The sequence below is a fragment of the Coturnix japonica genome, chromosome 19, assembly GCF_001577835.2.
Source record: "Coturnix japonica isolate 7356 chromosome 19, Coturnix japonica 2.1, whole genome shotgun sequence".
Classification (NCBI taxonomy): Eukaryota; Metazoa; Chordata; class Aves; order Galliformes; family Phasianidae; genus Coturnix; species Coturnix japonica.
The window spans coordinates 7804878-7819684 of record NC_029534.1 but is presented as its reverse complement, the minus strand read 5'-3'; the positions used below and the strand labels follow the sequence as shown (position 1 = coordinate 7819684).

At 38.9% G+C, this 14807-nt stretch overlaps 1 protein-coding gene across 2 annotated transcripts in view; it reads left to right on the top strand.

Moving 5' to 3' along the window:
- Positions 1-14807, top strand: part of NF1 (neurofibromin 1) — an 83530-nt gene that overhangs the window by 3140 nt on the left and 65583 nt on the right. For both annotated transcript variants that reach the window (XM_015881111.2, XM_015881110.2), the window contains exons 2-12: positions 3803-3946; positions 5373-5456; positions 7550-7740; positions 9924-10030; positions 10292-10359; positions 10589-10664; positions 11209-11366; positions 11998-12171; positions 12634-12756; positions 13067-13141; positions 14019-14150. In XM_015881111.2, the coding sequence (XP_015736597.1) occupies positions 3803-3946; positions 5373-5456; positions 7550-7740; positions 9924-10030; positions 10292-10359; positions 10589-10664; positions 11209-11366; positions 11998-12171; positions 12634-12756; positions 13067-13141; positions 14019-14150 (1332 nt within the window). The remainder of the gene's footprint in view (positions 1-3802; positions 3947-5372; positions 5457-7549; positions 7741-9923; positions 10031-10291; positions 10360-10588; positions 10665-11208; positions 11367-11997; positions 12172-12633; positions 12757-13066; positions 13142-14018; positions 14151-14807) is intronic.

Below are 14807 nucleotides of genomic sequence, written 5' to 3'. Positions count from 1 at the left end.
CAGCGGTGAAATCACAGAGTCACAAAGGTGGCTTTGCTACACTTAGCAAAGAAATCTCACTGCCTAATGCAGTTCAATCTGGGCTGTCTTAAAGACTATCAGATAGAAATATCGATCCGGTGTAAACATGTGGCAATTTAAACAATTACAATATACTTCAATGGAAGAAACCCCTTATTGTGCAGGTTATGGTTTAGTCTCCCCATGCGTAGTTTGAGATATGATTACTTCAGTTAAGGAAGCTTGTATGAAAACTGAACGCCATTAGGAATGTTCCCACCTTAACCTTCATTAAAAGGCATTACATTAAAGCAGATCTTCCCTCCTCCTGTTGCTTCTCTCTGTGACATTTGAAATCTGTACAGAGTTGCAGACCCGAAGAAGCACTCGCTGCAGGCGCTGGCTTTGTGTTCTTCATTGTTGTTTTTCATCTGAGCTTGTTAAGAAGCCGCTAGTAGTAAGTAGTTCATATTTTAAGGAATTTCAGAGTATTTAGTGTAAGTTGTGTTGGCCGTGCTGTTGGGGCGCAGCGGGGCCCTGTGCTACAAGGAGGATCAGACTGTGCAGAAGGTGGAATTATTTTTCTGCATCTACTCTGAAAAAATATTTCAGAGGATCCCATGGAGCAAACTGGACTGTGGCACTGGGCTTAAGCACGGAGCTGCTGCTTCCTCTCTCCCTGACCATTAACCTGAAGCAGCTTTGCTCTTACCTTTCTAAACCAGCATATGTAAAGTGTTTCTACAGAGCTGCTGTTGTGTGTGCAGATGTGACCTACAGAACAGATGCAGGAATGGCTCATGAGCAGCAGATGTTACCTGAGTCCATTCGTCAGCTGCTGAAAAGCAGCAAAGTGGTTTGATGATCCTTCCTTGTTTAAGTGGGGAAATAGGCATTTGATCATGGTACAGACCCTTAGTTCTCTGTTTGAAAATGTTATTACTATTTTTTTAAGGGCAGTGTCTGTCAAATATTGTTGAAATTCCCTGTTGTTCAGAAGGTTTAGTTATGAGGTACTTTTACTGAATTAAGACTTTTTAAAAGGTGCTGCAGTGCATGTTTATAGTTTCAGAGGGAGATGTCTGATTTTTAACTGGTGATGCTGAGGAGGTAATGGTGCTGTGTATGTACAGTACAGCTATGCATTACGGCCTAATGAAGAAGCTCCAATAAACTCTGAAATGGAAAATGTAGGTATATTTTTATGCTGTTAAGAATGGCACTGGAGACCTTTGTTCTGGATGTTATGTTTGGTACTTACTCCTGACTTGCTTTTCTAGTATGAGCAGTACTTGGAATACGGGATTACTCCTGTTCTGAATTCAGGATGTGAAGGGGCTTCTATTCTCTTACTGCATCTCTTACTGTAACTGTCAGGCTCAGCTATTTAATGGCTTTTCCTTGTTTATGGCAGCGAGATTCTGTTTCGGTTCATCTTAAAATATTTAGAACTTGATAGCTGGAAAGATTCCAGATTCAGTCCACATATATTTTATTTTCCAGCTTCATAAAGGAAAGCCAATGGTGTAGCAAAATGCCGTTTTCCCCTGTCCTTTATAGGTGATTTGACACCTAAACTTGGCTTTGTTATAATACTGAGAGGAAGGCAGTTTGTATCATAGCACACCTCTGTGTGAGTTGTGTGTGTCCCAGTGTTCTTCATAAGGCTGCTGACTATTGCATCCTACTTTGATGGTGAGAACAGTTGAATGAGAGCACAGTGACCATCCTGTGCCAAGCTGGGATGAGTTCAAAATGATGCCTGTGTTTGTGCTTGTTTGTTCTATATAACTCCTGTTATATAGAAGCCTTGTGCTTTATTTCCTGGTTTAATTAAAAGCTGTACAGGTTATCCATTTCCAGGCTGTATTTTTCCTAGAATAAAATTTAAGAAAGTAAAGGTAAAGCACTTTGGACTCTTCTTGTGAGGCTCAGATTGGATCTCATTGTGGAAGCTGGGTAGTTTCTTTCTGCTCAGTGCTGCATTTTGGTTGGGTGCAGAAAGTGCTCCAGCATGTCAGAAAGCACAGAGGAAATAGCTGAGGAATCCAAAAAAAAATTCCGTGCTAATATTTCCTTTTTGTGTAGCTTCCTTTTTCAAAAGGCAGTATAAAAAGCAGCTTTACTTCTAAGTGACCTTGCTGCAGTGGCTGTTGTGGCAGGAAGCTTCAGAAGCGTGTAACGCGATGTTTCCATTGCATGGCAGCACGCAGAACTGGATCTGACACGCTCCTTCGAGAGGCACTTCTGAGCTGCTCCATCACTCGCTGGTATTGAGCTTTTCTGCCGTTGTCAGCATGGACTTAAAATTTCAATAAAAGTCCAAGTAATGCTGAAATTTTTAATGAAATGTATCTGTCTTCTACTAATGACTTCTGAAAATATATTGTAAAAATAACATCTAGCAATGAAAACAAAGCCTGAGTCATCAATGCTTTGATGCGCCGTTTCCAGTTCTGAAATGAACATGCAGAAACACACTGCACTGCTGGAAGCACCGCGCTCTGGGGATCAGGTTTGTGTGATGGGTGGAGGTGTGTGCGGCCGCAGCTGCCCTGCAGTTGTGCAGGTGGCAGCGATGCTGCCTGGCCGTGTGCTCGGGGTGCAGTGCTGGGTTTGGGGACCCCAAAGCCACTGACCTGACCAAGGCGTTCCTCAGGGACCTCCCTATGGCATTCACTGTGCTGCTCTGGGGTGCCCAGCATGGCACTGCAGTCATTTCTAGATGGGAACAGTGGTGGTTCTGATCATAGCCCGTGGTACCCAAAAGAACCAATACTTAGGACTCAGACTGAACTGCAATTTATGTGGCTAGGAAATTGCTCTCAGGCATAAAAGCTAGATAGTGTGTTAAAGAGGTCCATTTCCCTTCAAATGGGAGGTGTGGGTGTAAATTGGTTGTGTTTAATGACGAGATCAGAACTTGTTAAGAAAAATGTTTCAAGTTTTGGATTCTTCATTACAGTTCTTGCAAAAAACGACGTGGTGTTCATTTTGAGCTCTTGGTCCTTCAGAATACACCCTTACGAGGAGCTCCAGCCAGGATTAAAACTAGTGGTGGCATTAGATTAAAGTTTCTGTGGATGGGGAATTCCCAAGACATACTTGGAAATAGAAATGACACATGGTAAAAGGGACACTAGTGCCAATTGCTTTTTTTGGTTCCCATTTTTGGTTACTTTATAAAAATCCCCAGTAAAATGAATGTTTACGGATAATTGCTTTTCATGTTGTTGTGTGATGTTTTGTAACGGACTGACTGCGATGCAGAAGCAGAGGGCAGTGGCTGCGTGCTTGGGAAGTGACTGCTTTGTGATCCTGGAAAAATCTGGGTACAACATGAAGGGTGTTCTCAATTTTGTCCAGTCATCTTATAACTCTGGAAAAGCTGCACGTCAGCCCAGCTGTCAGTGTGGGGTGCTGAAGGGGGCGACGTGGGGCTCCCTGTCCTTGAGGTCTGCCTGCAGCTGAGGCTCACTCTGGGCCCCTGGGGCTCCTCCTGGGCATCCCTGAGTTCCAGGCAGGGGTCACTTAGAACTGTCCTGGTCTCCTTGCAGCTCACCTCCCTCTGTACACCTTCACCTTCATCTCCGCTTGTTTTGGCTTGCTGATATTAGCATGGTGAAGGCATCTCTAGTAGGAAGAGAAGTGCAGAGAAACTGAAGTAATCCATTTGTTGTGGATTTGTTGTGTCTGTCTTATAGAACATGTTTTAAGGTTGTTCCTGGTGTCTTACTTAATCCATCTCTAATGATGTAAATTTCAGCGCAAGAAAGCTCATACTGCTTATCTCTATTTGTAGCTTCCAATAAAGGCCAGCCAGCAGAATACACACACCAAAGTCAGCACGGAGCACAACAAGGAGTGTCTCATCAACATTTCCAAGTACAAGTTCTCTCTGGTCATCAGTGGTCTCACTAATATCTTAAAAAATGTTAATAACATGGTAAGTTCTCTCATTTTGGATTGCTGGATGATTCTCAAATGATTTTTATTTATTCACATTTGTACATAGCAAGGAGTCACTGAAGCTTAGTCAATATGTTGACTGCTTTTTACTTTTACGTATTTTCTTTTTGTGCAATCACATTCACCAACAGCACTGTGTCACAAGTGAAGATGGGGCGATAGCTGTGGCAAAGATGTTCAAGGGAGGGTGGTGGTTAATGTTATTCTCTGTTATTCATGGGAAAGATCTGTAGCTGGAAGGGCTGTAGGCAGGAAACAGTCCTCTGGGCCTCTGAACAGTATTTAGGTACAGGCTGTGCAATCTGGTGGGATGCACCACTTGTTGGGAGGTGAGGAGGATGCTTTCCGTTGCCTGGAAAGGTGTTGCAGGTGGCTGGGGCCGCAGTGCTTGCAGCCTTTTTGGATGAGGAATGCAGCAAAGCAAGGGAGCTGCTAGGTAGTGATGCTGAGAAGCTGTCAGTGCACGACCTGCCAGGAGCTGTGTTGAAGATCTTGAAATCTCTGGAGCACATACAGTAAGACCTAGTTAAAAATGTTAATTATAAAAATCAGTGTTTGCTTTTCACTGCAGAACAGAAACTTTTTTTTCCCCCTCTGTTTGGTGGAGTAAGCTACTGTGCAAATCAGTGTTAGTTGTAAAGGTATTGAGAAAAAGGGTTTGCACTCTGTCAAAAGCTGCAATTAGTTTTGAACCAACCTCATGAGCAGTGTGAAATGTTTGAGAAGAACCTCCTTTGGATATCTTTAAGTTGGTTGTGGACTCTGGCAGTGGTATCCATACAATTCTGGCTAAATCTTTTCTGCATTGTTCTGCTGTCTTCGTATTGTTGGAACCAGCCACTACCAGCAATACAATTGGCTGATAGCTTAAATGCTGCATGGATCTCTACCTCCATCCTGGTTCTGAAGTGTGGCATCTTTTTGGAGAGTCTCGTGTTTCTTCCTGTGGTCTATGGTAAATTTAGCAGCACTTGAATAAGCTTGTCGATACAGATTTGTTGCAACATCATTTCTGTTAAGTAAGAAGTTGGCAATGAAATACATAATTGGAAAAGAGTCAGCAGTAATTGATACCAAAATAGTTTCTGAAAAGGTGTAACCTTCATTTCTGAATAGTTTAAAGGTCTGATGAAGGCAAGGGGCTGCAGTGCACCTCCACTCTTATTTTGCAGTAATTGCTTGTTCTGTATTAGATTTGACACTGCAAACTAAACAAAGGTATTTCTTCAGCAATAGGGTTTTGATTTCTTATTTTAATCAATTTATTATTTTTTTTACTGGCTACATTTCTGAACTTCACTTTAGAGCAGTAAAGGAGCCATAATTTTCTATGCAACTCTGTAATATTAATGTGTTGCGAGTCAAATTTGTGCCGCTCTGATGCATATCCTTTATTCTTCCAGAGAATATTTGGAGAAACTGCTGAAAAGAATTTATATCTGTCTCAACTGATTATCTTGGATACACTGGAAAAATGTCTAGCAGGGGTGAGTAGACTTGGATAAGCCTGGTATCAAGTGAGTTAAGAGAGAATAAGTCAGATGCCTGCCTGTCAGTTATTACTGGTACAAAGAATAAAACGTAGCTCATTTAGAGCAAAGTAGAATTAATGCTATTTTAAAAAGACTAGAATTTTACATATATGAAAGTTATTTGAATAATTGATAAATTAAGGATTTGTGGGCTTTTTTTTTTTTTTTTTTGCCTAAATTTAGTGATAGTGATTAGAAATATTTTGCCATCTAAATAGATTCAGGCAAACCTGTGAACTTGGCATTCTCACTGCTCAGCTGATTTCTGGAGTTATAATGATTTTCATGGAACAATTTGTTTACAGTTTCACACAGCTGTATTCTCTGAGGCAGATGTGACCTGGGGTAACAAGGGGCAAACAGGTAAAGAATTAGACTTGGTTATCTAGCTTAGCTAGATTCTTGCAGGACTCTGAATGCATGTGGCATATTCCACTTAAAGTCTCTTGTGAGTTTCATTTGGTAAAGTAATTTTATTTCAGTTTCATGTCATTGCACTTATAGTAGAAACTTTGCTATCAGTACTCTAAAATTTACTTTTGCAGGTGCTTCCTAGTTTATATTAATTAACTGTTCAAACTTCCACTGGGAGTCTGGTCCCGAGGCTTCCAGTCAGAGCTGTGCTGAAAGGCGGTTTGCTGTTACCTTTGGGATGTTAACTGTTGTACAGCTTACTGTGCTAAACTGTGTAATTGCAAAGCCAAATTTCACTGTGAAAAAAATTTGCAAGTCTGTGGTTTATTTCTTTACTAAGAAAGGGAATTTTTTTTAAGCTGTGTTCCTAGTTGAATATCATGAAATCATCTGAGCTTCTTGCTGTTTCACTGTTTTTGAAAGTTCTTTCTTTATAAGGTAATAACTGTTGTGATTCGGTCTGTCAGGCTTATAGTAGCAAAACAGTGGATTCATCAGAATTCACAGAAGGTCCAGGTAAATGCATTTTGCATAATAAAGTACAGCTGTAAGAGCTGAAGTAAATACCTCCTCTGGTTCACTTTCCATCTTTCATACAGCAAATCAAAATCAGAGGAGGCCCCCCAGAACCTGTTTAATTTCAGAAATTGATTTCTTTAAAATTTTCTTTCATACGTTTTGCAAGAAACATCAATGCTGTTTTTTCTCCTGATATAATACTTGAACAGCTTATAGATATGCTGGGTGCTTCTTGCATTGTCCATTCAAATGAGAACAAATTGAGTCAGTATATGTACAGTAAGACTGAGCCAAAGTCCTATACAAAGAGCGTTGTGTTCTGTGATATCTTCAGACTTATTTCTTGCTCACTGTTCTTGCTCAATGTTTCATCAAGTTCTCATGGCAACAGAGCTCAGGTCAGCAAAGTGGGAGTCTCTGAAACTTCCCAATTCCCTGTGGTAAATTCATTGGTAGAGTTTGAGAAAGCTTTAATGTTGACCCTTCTGTTAAAACTTGTTCTTACTAGAGCAAAGTTTCACTTCAGATTCTTTAGTAAATAGTTTCCTTATGTCTCATACTGTGCAAACTGGCAAAAAGTGAAATTTTCTTTTACAGGAAAGTTGAGACACTTTTTGACTCTCATAGAGCAGTTCCAGGGAACAGGAACAGAGAAGCACCTCTTTTTCAGTTCATTTAAGAAAATATTTGCTGTTTAAAGTGTAGGGGTCAGAATACTGTCCAAAAGGGAAGTGTGGGTCTGTGCTCTTTAGGCTGCCATTCTAAGCCATCAGAGTTAGTGCTCTATGTATGTTGACAGAGGGCATTATTCAGAAAGGTAATATACTTTACTTCAGAAGGGAATTTGATGTTATTTGATGGTATTGGTCAACTTCGCATCCTGCATATTTTGGAGACTAATTCAAAACTGTGATGTGGTTTGAATGATGCAAATTATTGTTCAAATGGAAAGAATCCTTTTCTGTGTAGCTTACTTGCACCGTGGTCAGTGGTAGCATTGCAAGTGGGATTTGAAATCCAGATTCAGATCCTGTGCTACTAGTGGCAGATGCTCCATTCTTTGCCTTCAAACCTAGAAAACTGAATATCATGAAATACCAAATGTTTATTTTTAGCAACCGAAGGATACGATGCGACTAGACGAGACTATGCTGGTTAAACAGCTGCTGCCAGAAATCTGCCACTTCATCCACACTTACCGTGAAGGGAACCAGCATGCAGCTGAACTACGCAATTCTGCCTCTGGGGTTCTTTTTTCTCTTAGCTGCAATAACTTTAACGCTGTGTTCAGCCGCATTTCCACCAGGTAGGTGTTTCAGTAGCTTGACTTAGCCAGTGTGTTAGAACACCTGAAAATAAGTGCCTAGGACGTCGTTCATCAGCTGCAGTCTTTCATTTTTGAAAAATGTTTACTGTTTAAACAGTATTTAGTGAAATTCCCTCCGCATTTCTTACTTGACTTTCACGTGAGAAAACGTACCTGTTTTCGTATCTGTTCTGGGTTACACTCAGCTTACTTCTTGAGTTGTGCTTATTGCTCTTTTTTACTTGCTTTTGTAAGTCCAAGTTAAATTCTACTGTAAAATGGAACAGTGACTGAGAGAAATGTATTGCTGTAGGCTGAAGTTGAATAACCTGTTGTGGATGTAAAGTGTTGTGGACAAAAGAGATACTGAACATAATGGCCTGTATCCATTTTTTAATGAATTTAGAATACAGAATTCCAGGTTGTCCGCAGCTCTGTTGGAGCCCCGAGGCTCATCCCCTTCCTCACTTTTCCTGCTTGAAGGTTATTATGTTAAGCTTTCCTTATGCCTGAGGGGGGCAAAAGAGCTGGACTGGAGTATGGTTTGTTAGTTGTTGAAGACCCATTTGTCTTCTGACGAAGAGTTTCTACACAGCATTTACTGTAAAAACAACATAATCTTTCATAGTATTCCAAGTTTCCATCTATTCTTTGCTCTTCTTGCTGTGCTCCAGGTCTTTCTTAAGCTTCAGCATTTGACAGTGATGTTTCTTGAGAGATTCTTGAAGTGGTTTACCTCTGATCACGTGTTGTTACAGCCAACGTAATTTGTAGTGTATTAGGAGTGGATTTTGCACACCCTTCTATTGCTGAATAGTAATTAATATGCCAATTAATTGAAACAAAGATTTACATACTCCTTGAAATGTGAAGAATATACCTTTTAGAAATAAAACTGAAATAATTTATATGACTTTTTGTGTATTTTAAAACTTGAAAAGAGCCTTTACTTAAATAACTGCTTCAAAGAGCATAACCTTGGCTTCTAATATGGAGGATGTAGTTTTCCTCAGTAGGTTGATTATGTTCTGTTGCTTGTGGAAAAGGAAATAATTTGTATTGCTCCTTTTATAGGAAATATTTTTCAGCTGAGACTTTCTGACAGGCTTTGGGTTTAATCTGTGAATCCATACTTATTCACATGTGTGCAGCATGGCTAACTTCTCAAACTCTAAAATTCTTCCTAGCATCAGTTTGACTGTAACGCAGTGCTTTTCCCCCCAACCTGTTTTTCTCCTCAGGATGGCGTGCACAGAAATAGTTAAATACTTGACCAATTGTTGCTGATCTCCACAGGGGTCAGCTTGCCGACAGTTAGCATTGCTGATCTTTTGACCTGTGCTTCCTGTTTAGGAATATTTCTAGGCCTTGTACAGCAGCTGGGGGATTTTTGGCACGAAAAGCACTGCAGTGGGGACCTTCCCATTCCCAGCGTGGGCTGTTAAGTTTCCCTGGCGTTGAAGAAATGAAGAGCTGCTTTTGTGTGTAGTATTAGAAATTGCATTCCTTGTCAAAAACACATCTGTAGCTTTGGAACTAGACATGGCGATCTAGTTAGTGAGAACATATGATTTAGTTATTAGTGGCTTGGTATCTGTTGAGTTGCTCAGTAAGTTATCCAGTGCAAAACGAAGAAGAGGTTCCATTGGATTTAGAATGGTACAGTTAAACTTCATCCTGTTCTTTTGCACCAAATAACAGGGACCTGCTTCATGTGAGTGTGATTGTAGCTCCCTTCTGTGCTATTAAGTGGCATCAGTCATTGTTTTACTGTAGAGAAATTAGCTGGGGAAAGACTTGCTGCTAAGGAACAGTAGTCTAAAGGTGTCTTGACTCCATCAAGTGAATAATTTGGATGAAAAGATTACAGATACAATATGGGAGATAGCAGGCGGCTTTAGTCAAATCTTGGCTGTAAACAAGCTGTCACCAGATGATACCGGCATCTTGTGAGACTTACCGCTGGTATTTTTGGATCTATTCTCAATATGAGGCTGAAACACTCTTAATTTTGCAAAATCTGTCTTTTATTTCTAAACCTGGATAAGTTTATTGGAGAGGATCGTACGAGATGTGGAGATCATTTATTATCCTGCTGCTCTGCAAATGTATAGAATTGTAGGTGTGTGTGCATACCTATCTGACATTGTATGAAGAAGTTAATTTACTTTGCATATTTTTAGATTGCAGGAACTGACTGTTTGTTCAGAAGATAATGCTGATGTTCATGACATTGAACTTCTACAGTACATCAGTGTGGATTGTTCAAAGCTAAAACGACTCTTGCAAGGTATGATGGGAACCTGTTTTTTGAAATATTTATGTCTGAATGTGTTGTTAGAGGTGACACAATGATATTGATACATTCAGCTTTTTCTTCCTTAGTCCAAATACTCTATACATTTTTACAGTCTACTTACAAGTATCCAAGTAGCTTTAAAGTATTGATTTAAAAAGTGAGGCTTTGCACTTCACGTGTTTTTAATAAACATTCTTTGCAGCTTTTCAGAACTAATTTTCTTTTTAATGCAGAGATGTTTTATCTTTACAGAGACTGTATTCAAGTTCAAAGCCCTTAAGAAAGTAGCTCAGTTAGCTGTTATCAACAGTCTTGAAAAGGCAAGTATTATTAATTTTCTGTTTCATTGCTTATTAGCTGTTTTTCTGTAATTTAAAAATATATGAAATTCAGAATTTTATTGTAAAACGTGCATTGGTGCTTCCTTTTGATGCAAGAAATGTTGAGTTATTAAAAGTTAAGACTAAAATCTTCATTTAAATACTTAATTTCAGAAAATATGTTTTTTTTTATGCTCTGGACTGTAAAGATGTTCTATGTTATCTGCAGGCCTTTTGGAACTGGGTGGAAAACTATCCTGATGAATTCACAAAGCTGTATCAAACACCACAGACTGATATGGCCGGTGAGATATTGCACACTGTTCAAAAGTTGGTTTTAACTTTTTCCTGCTAAGTCATGAGAGATTTGCAGATATTCTTAGTTGGTTTTGTTTTCCCACAAGGCATCCCCACATTCATTTTGTCTTTTCTTCCTTCTTGTCCATCCAGCATGTCAGAACAAATTTCTGTCAGCCTTTTTCAGGGCAGCAAGAATATATTTCTGCTTCCTTTCCTGTCCCGACTTCTAAAGAGGTTCATTTTGTGGTCACAGCACAAAAAATGGAACCCCAAAGATGCAAAGTCTTCACATGCGTATTTTTCTTCTTGATACACTAAAAACAAACTTGTTAGAAAACATCAGCTGTATTTATCTTCAGTCCAAAAGGGATGAAAATGAATGTTTTCTGATAAGCCCAGCTTTAAATGGCTCCTGTTTTATGTTGGGCAGCATGTTTGTTGTGTGCAAAGCGGAACTTTTTTCTGTGTAGGCAGAGATATCACTACTCTCTTATTCCTGTCTTTTCATAATTAAAATCAGTATTGAACTTGAGGTTATGTTTTATGCAGATTGTGCAGAGAAGTTGTTTGACTTGGTGGATGGCTTTGCAGAGAGCACAAAACGTAAAGCAGCGGTGTGGCCGCTACAAATCATACTCCTGGTCCTGTGTCCAGAGATAATTCAAGATATAGCAAAGGATGTGGTAGAAGAAACTAAAATGAACAAGGTAAGAAAATTATCTTAATTCTGAGTTCTAGATGATGCTTGTCTTTGCTTATTCTGTATTCTATTTCATTACGTCTTTCGTATCTCAAGTGTATGAAAATTCCATGTATGAATTTCTTCACCCTTCTCATGTTCTCAACTGGTGTATGTTCTTTCATTGTCAATAATTCACGCAGCTAGTATGTCCTAAATAATGGCATTTCAAAACTTGCCTGTTTGCTTAGAGACTTGAATCCCAGTGTTGCAGTGCTCGTGTTACCACCAGTAGCAAGCTTAGCATTTCTTCTTGCTGCTCTGTATTGTACCGTTCTAGGTTTCTGCAGTGTAACTAGTGTTCTGTAATTGCAATACCTGCAGAAGGAGAATTTGATGTAATTGCAAACATTCTTATTACAAGTAAACAATCATCTAATTTCATTGCATTCTGATTGCCCTAGATGGTCCAACATGAATGTGTAATACAGATAATGCTTCTCAAAAATGCTGCATCAAGTTGTTTTTTTTTGCAGCCCCAGTATTTGTGACTTCTATTCAGGAAATACATTATTTGATTTAACACTTCAGTTTCTGAAAACTCTGATCACAGATTACCAAAGGTCTGGTGATAAATGTTACCCATTTGAATTCTGCAGAAACTGTTCCTGGACAATCTCAGGAAAGCACTTGCAGGCCACGGTGGGAGCAGACAGCTGACTGAAAGTGCTGCTATTGCTTGTGTTAAACTGTGCAAAGCATCTACCTACATCAACTGGGAGGATAATTCTGTCATTTTCTTACTAGTGCAGTCCATGGTAGTTGATCTTAAGGTAAACTATGTTTCCTAGTTGCAATGAAGAGATTTGAATTTTAAATCTTCAAACTTCCCCTTTAATGATTGGCATGGTGTTCTTTAGGGAATGTTTGTTGGTTGTTTTTTAATTGCAGCATTTGATTGAGTTGTTGTAATTCTTAATTTCACTCCCTTTTTATTTTTATTTTTGTTATTGCCCTGCTTTCTTCCTCCTGAAATTCTGCATTGTTTTCTTCAATTAGTGCCCCATGGGTGAAGCCATGACATTTGGGTAATTTATTAACTACTTCAGTGCTTCCCAAAGGTGCCGTGTCACAACAGTAGATACTGATAGATATGGTTGGGAAAAAAAGTGTAATTTTTAGAGTAGAATACATGCTCCTTTTTTCCTCCCCCATGTGATGTATTGAAAGTAGACAGGAATAATCTTGGTGTCTCTTTTTTTTTTCTTCTTTCTTTAACAAAAAAACGTACATAGAATTTGCTGTTTAATCCAAGCAAACCTTTTTCAAGAAGCAATCAGAATGCAGATGTAGACCTTATGATTGACTGCTTAGTTTCATGCTTCCGCATAAACCCGCATAATAACCAACACTTTAAGGTGAGAGCACAACGTTCTGGTAAGTCATTCTCTGCATGCTGTCAGTGACTTGTATATTATCAAAGATGTGCCAGCAACAGCTGGGAGTTGGTAAATAATTTCAACTGTGTAAGTGTCCCTTAGTGATACATTACTTTGTGTTTCTGTAACTCTTTTCTTAGCCAGTTAGAGTTTCTTATTCTTGTGTCTATACATTTGACACTTTTGTCAGTTTAATTAAAAGGCTCCAGTATGTTATTCAGTGTGATATGAAAGGTGTCAGAGAATAAATGTGTTCATAAGTGGCTTTTTTGTATTATTTTCATTGCAGATCTGCTTGGCACAGAGTTCCCCATCAACATTTCATTATGTATTAGTAAATTCACTCCACCGAATAATCACAAATGTAAGTTCTGGAAGTGTTTAATTAGCCCAGCTATCTGTGGTTTCTGTTCAGATCCATAGCTACCTATAAAATACAATTTAAATCTGTACCACAAGAGTTGCTTGTTAATAGCCAAGCATGTGCAAACATAGTTTGGGTTGTCTGTTGGTTGGGTTCTCTGTTTGAGAGGTTTTCCTCATTGTGAAAATGGAACCAGTCAGTGCTGAGCAACCAGCCCTACTGACTTTATACATAATGTTATTGCAGTTCGTTTATCCCAGCATGATAATGAGAACCCTGTGTTTAAACAAAAAAAATATTAGGCATTTTGGCAAAGAGAGAAAAATGAGCTGCTGTAGAAAAAACTCTGGATCTGATGGTGTATCTGGAGAAAAATAAGGAAGTTATTTTAAGTATAGTTATATTGCTATGATATTTGTACATTTTCAAATTAATGCTGTTTTACTTATGATTAATATGTTGAATAATACAGCTCTTCAGATATTATCGAGCACTTAGAGTATAATTTTTTTACTTTGTTTATTGTATCAGAATGAGTTGAGCACATGTGGAGCATTTAAAATATTATCTAGCCCTCTGTATCCTGAAATCTACTCTTGTTTCCTGAACTTTTAGAGTTTGTGTTTGTTCAGAAGGAGAATTGTAGTAAGTAGCTAACTTAGAGGCGTTCCTTCTGTTACAATTCATTTAAGACTGAAATGAAAAACTAACACATCAGTAGTAGTGCATAAAGCACTCATTTGTTATATTAAACCTTTTGTAACTTTTAGAGATCTAAGATAACCGTGGAATAAATCCCAGAATCATAGGTAAACTGTAACATAACTCATATTATTAACTAGTGTACCTGCTGAGTATTTCTGCACTTTCCTCCTAGTCTGCATTGGACTGGTGGCCCAGGATCGATGCTGTGTACTGCCATTCCGTGGAGCTTCGCAGCATGTTTAGTGAGACACTTCACAAAGCTATTCAGGGCTGTGGGGCACATCCAGCAATTCGTATGACTCCGGTAAGACTTTCTAAGAAGTTGGTAAAACACAAACCTATTGCTTTTCCCATGTCTCCATTCCATTTTGGCTTTTTATTCATTAACTTTAGACTGGAAACTAGAGGGGGGAAGAACATGACAGTCCAAAAAGCAACAGAGAGCCATACATGCTCTGTGAAATTTCCAGGTTATGGTGTATTGACAAGCTGTTCCTGGGCCTTAGTGATATATGTTTCTCAATTATTTTTCATGCTGCTTTTGAACTGGCAACGTAGAAGTATTCTGTAGCTGTCCTCTGTGGCTAGCCATTCATTTTAAGCTTTCTTGCTGTGTGAATAGCTAGATATTATATCCATATCTGTTTAACCTGAATAACAGAAGCATTCTGTATGTGAGGTTAATTTCTGAAAACTGGAATGCTTTTACCATGATTAGCATGACTGGTACTTCATTTTATTTGTCTTGCTTGCTTTCTGATGAGCAAGTTGACTGTTTGGTCGTGGTGACAGCATCAATGATAAAGATCTTTCAACCATTGTGAAATGAAGTCAGTTTTCTCGGTTGTCTTAGAAGAAATGTGGGGTAAATTCAGATTTGTAGTTCATCCGGATTTATTGAGTAAGTTCTCACACAACTGCATTTCCTTCTGATCTTTCTATGTAGGACTTTGGATGTGTC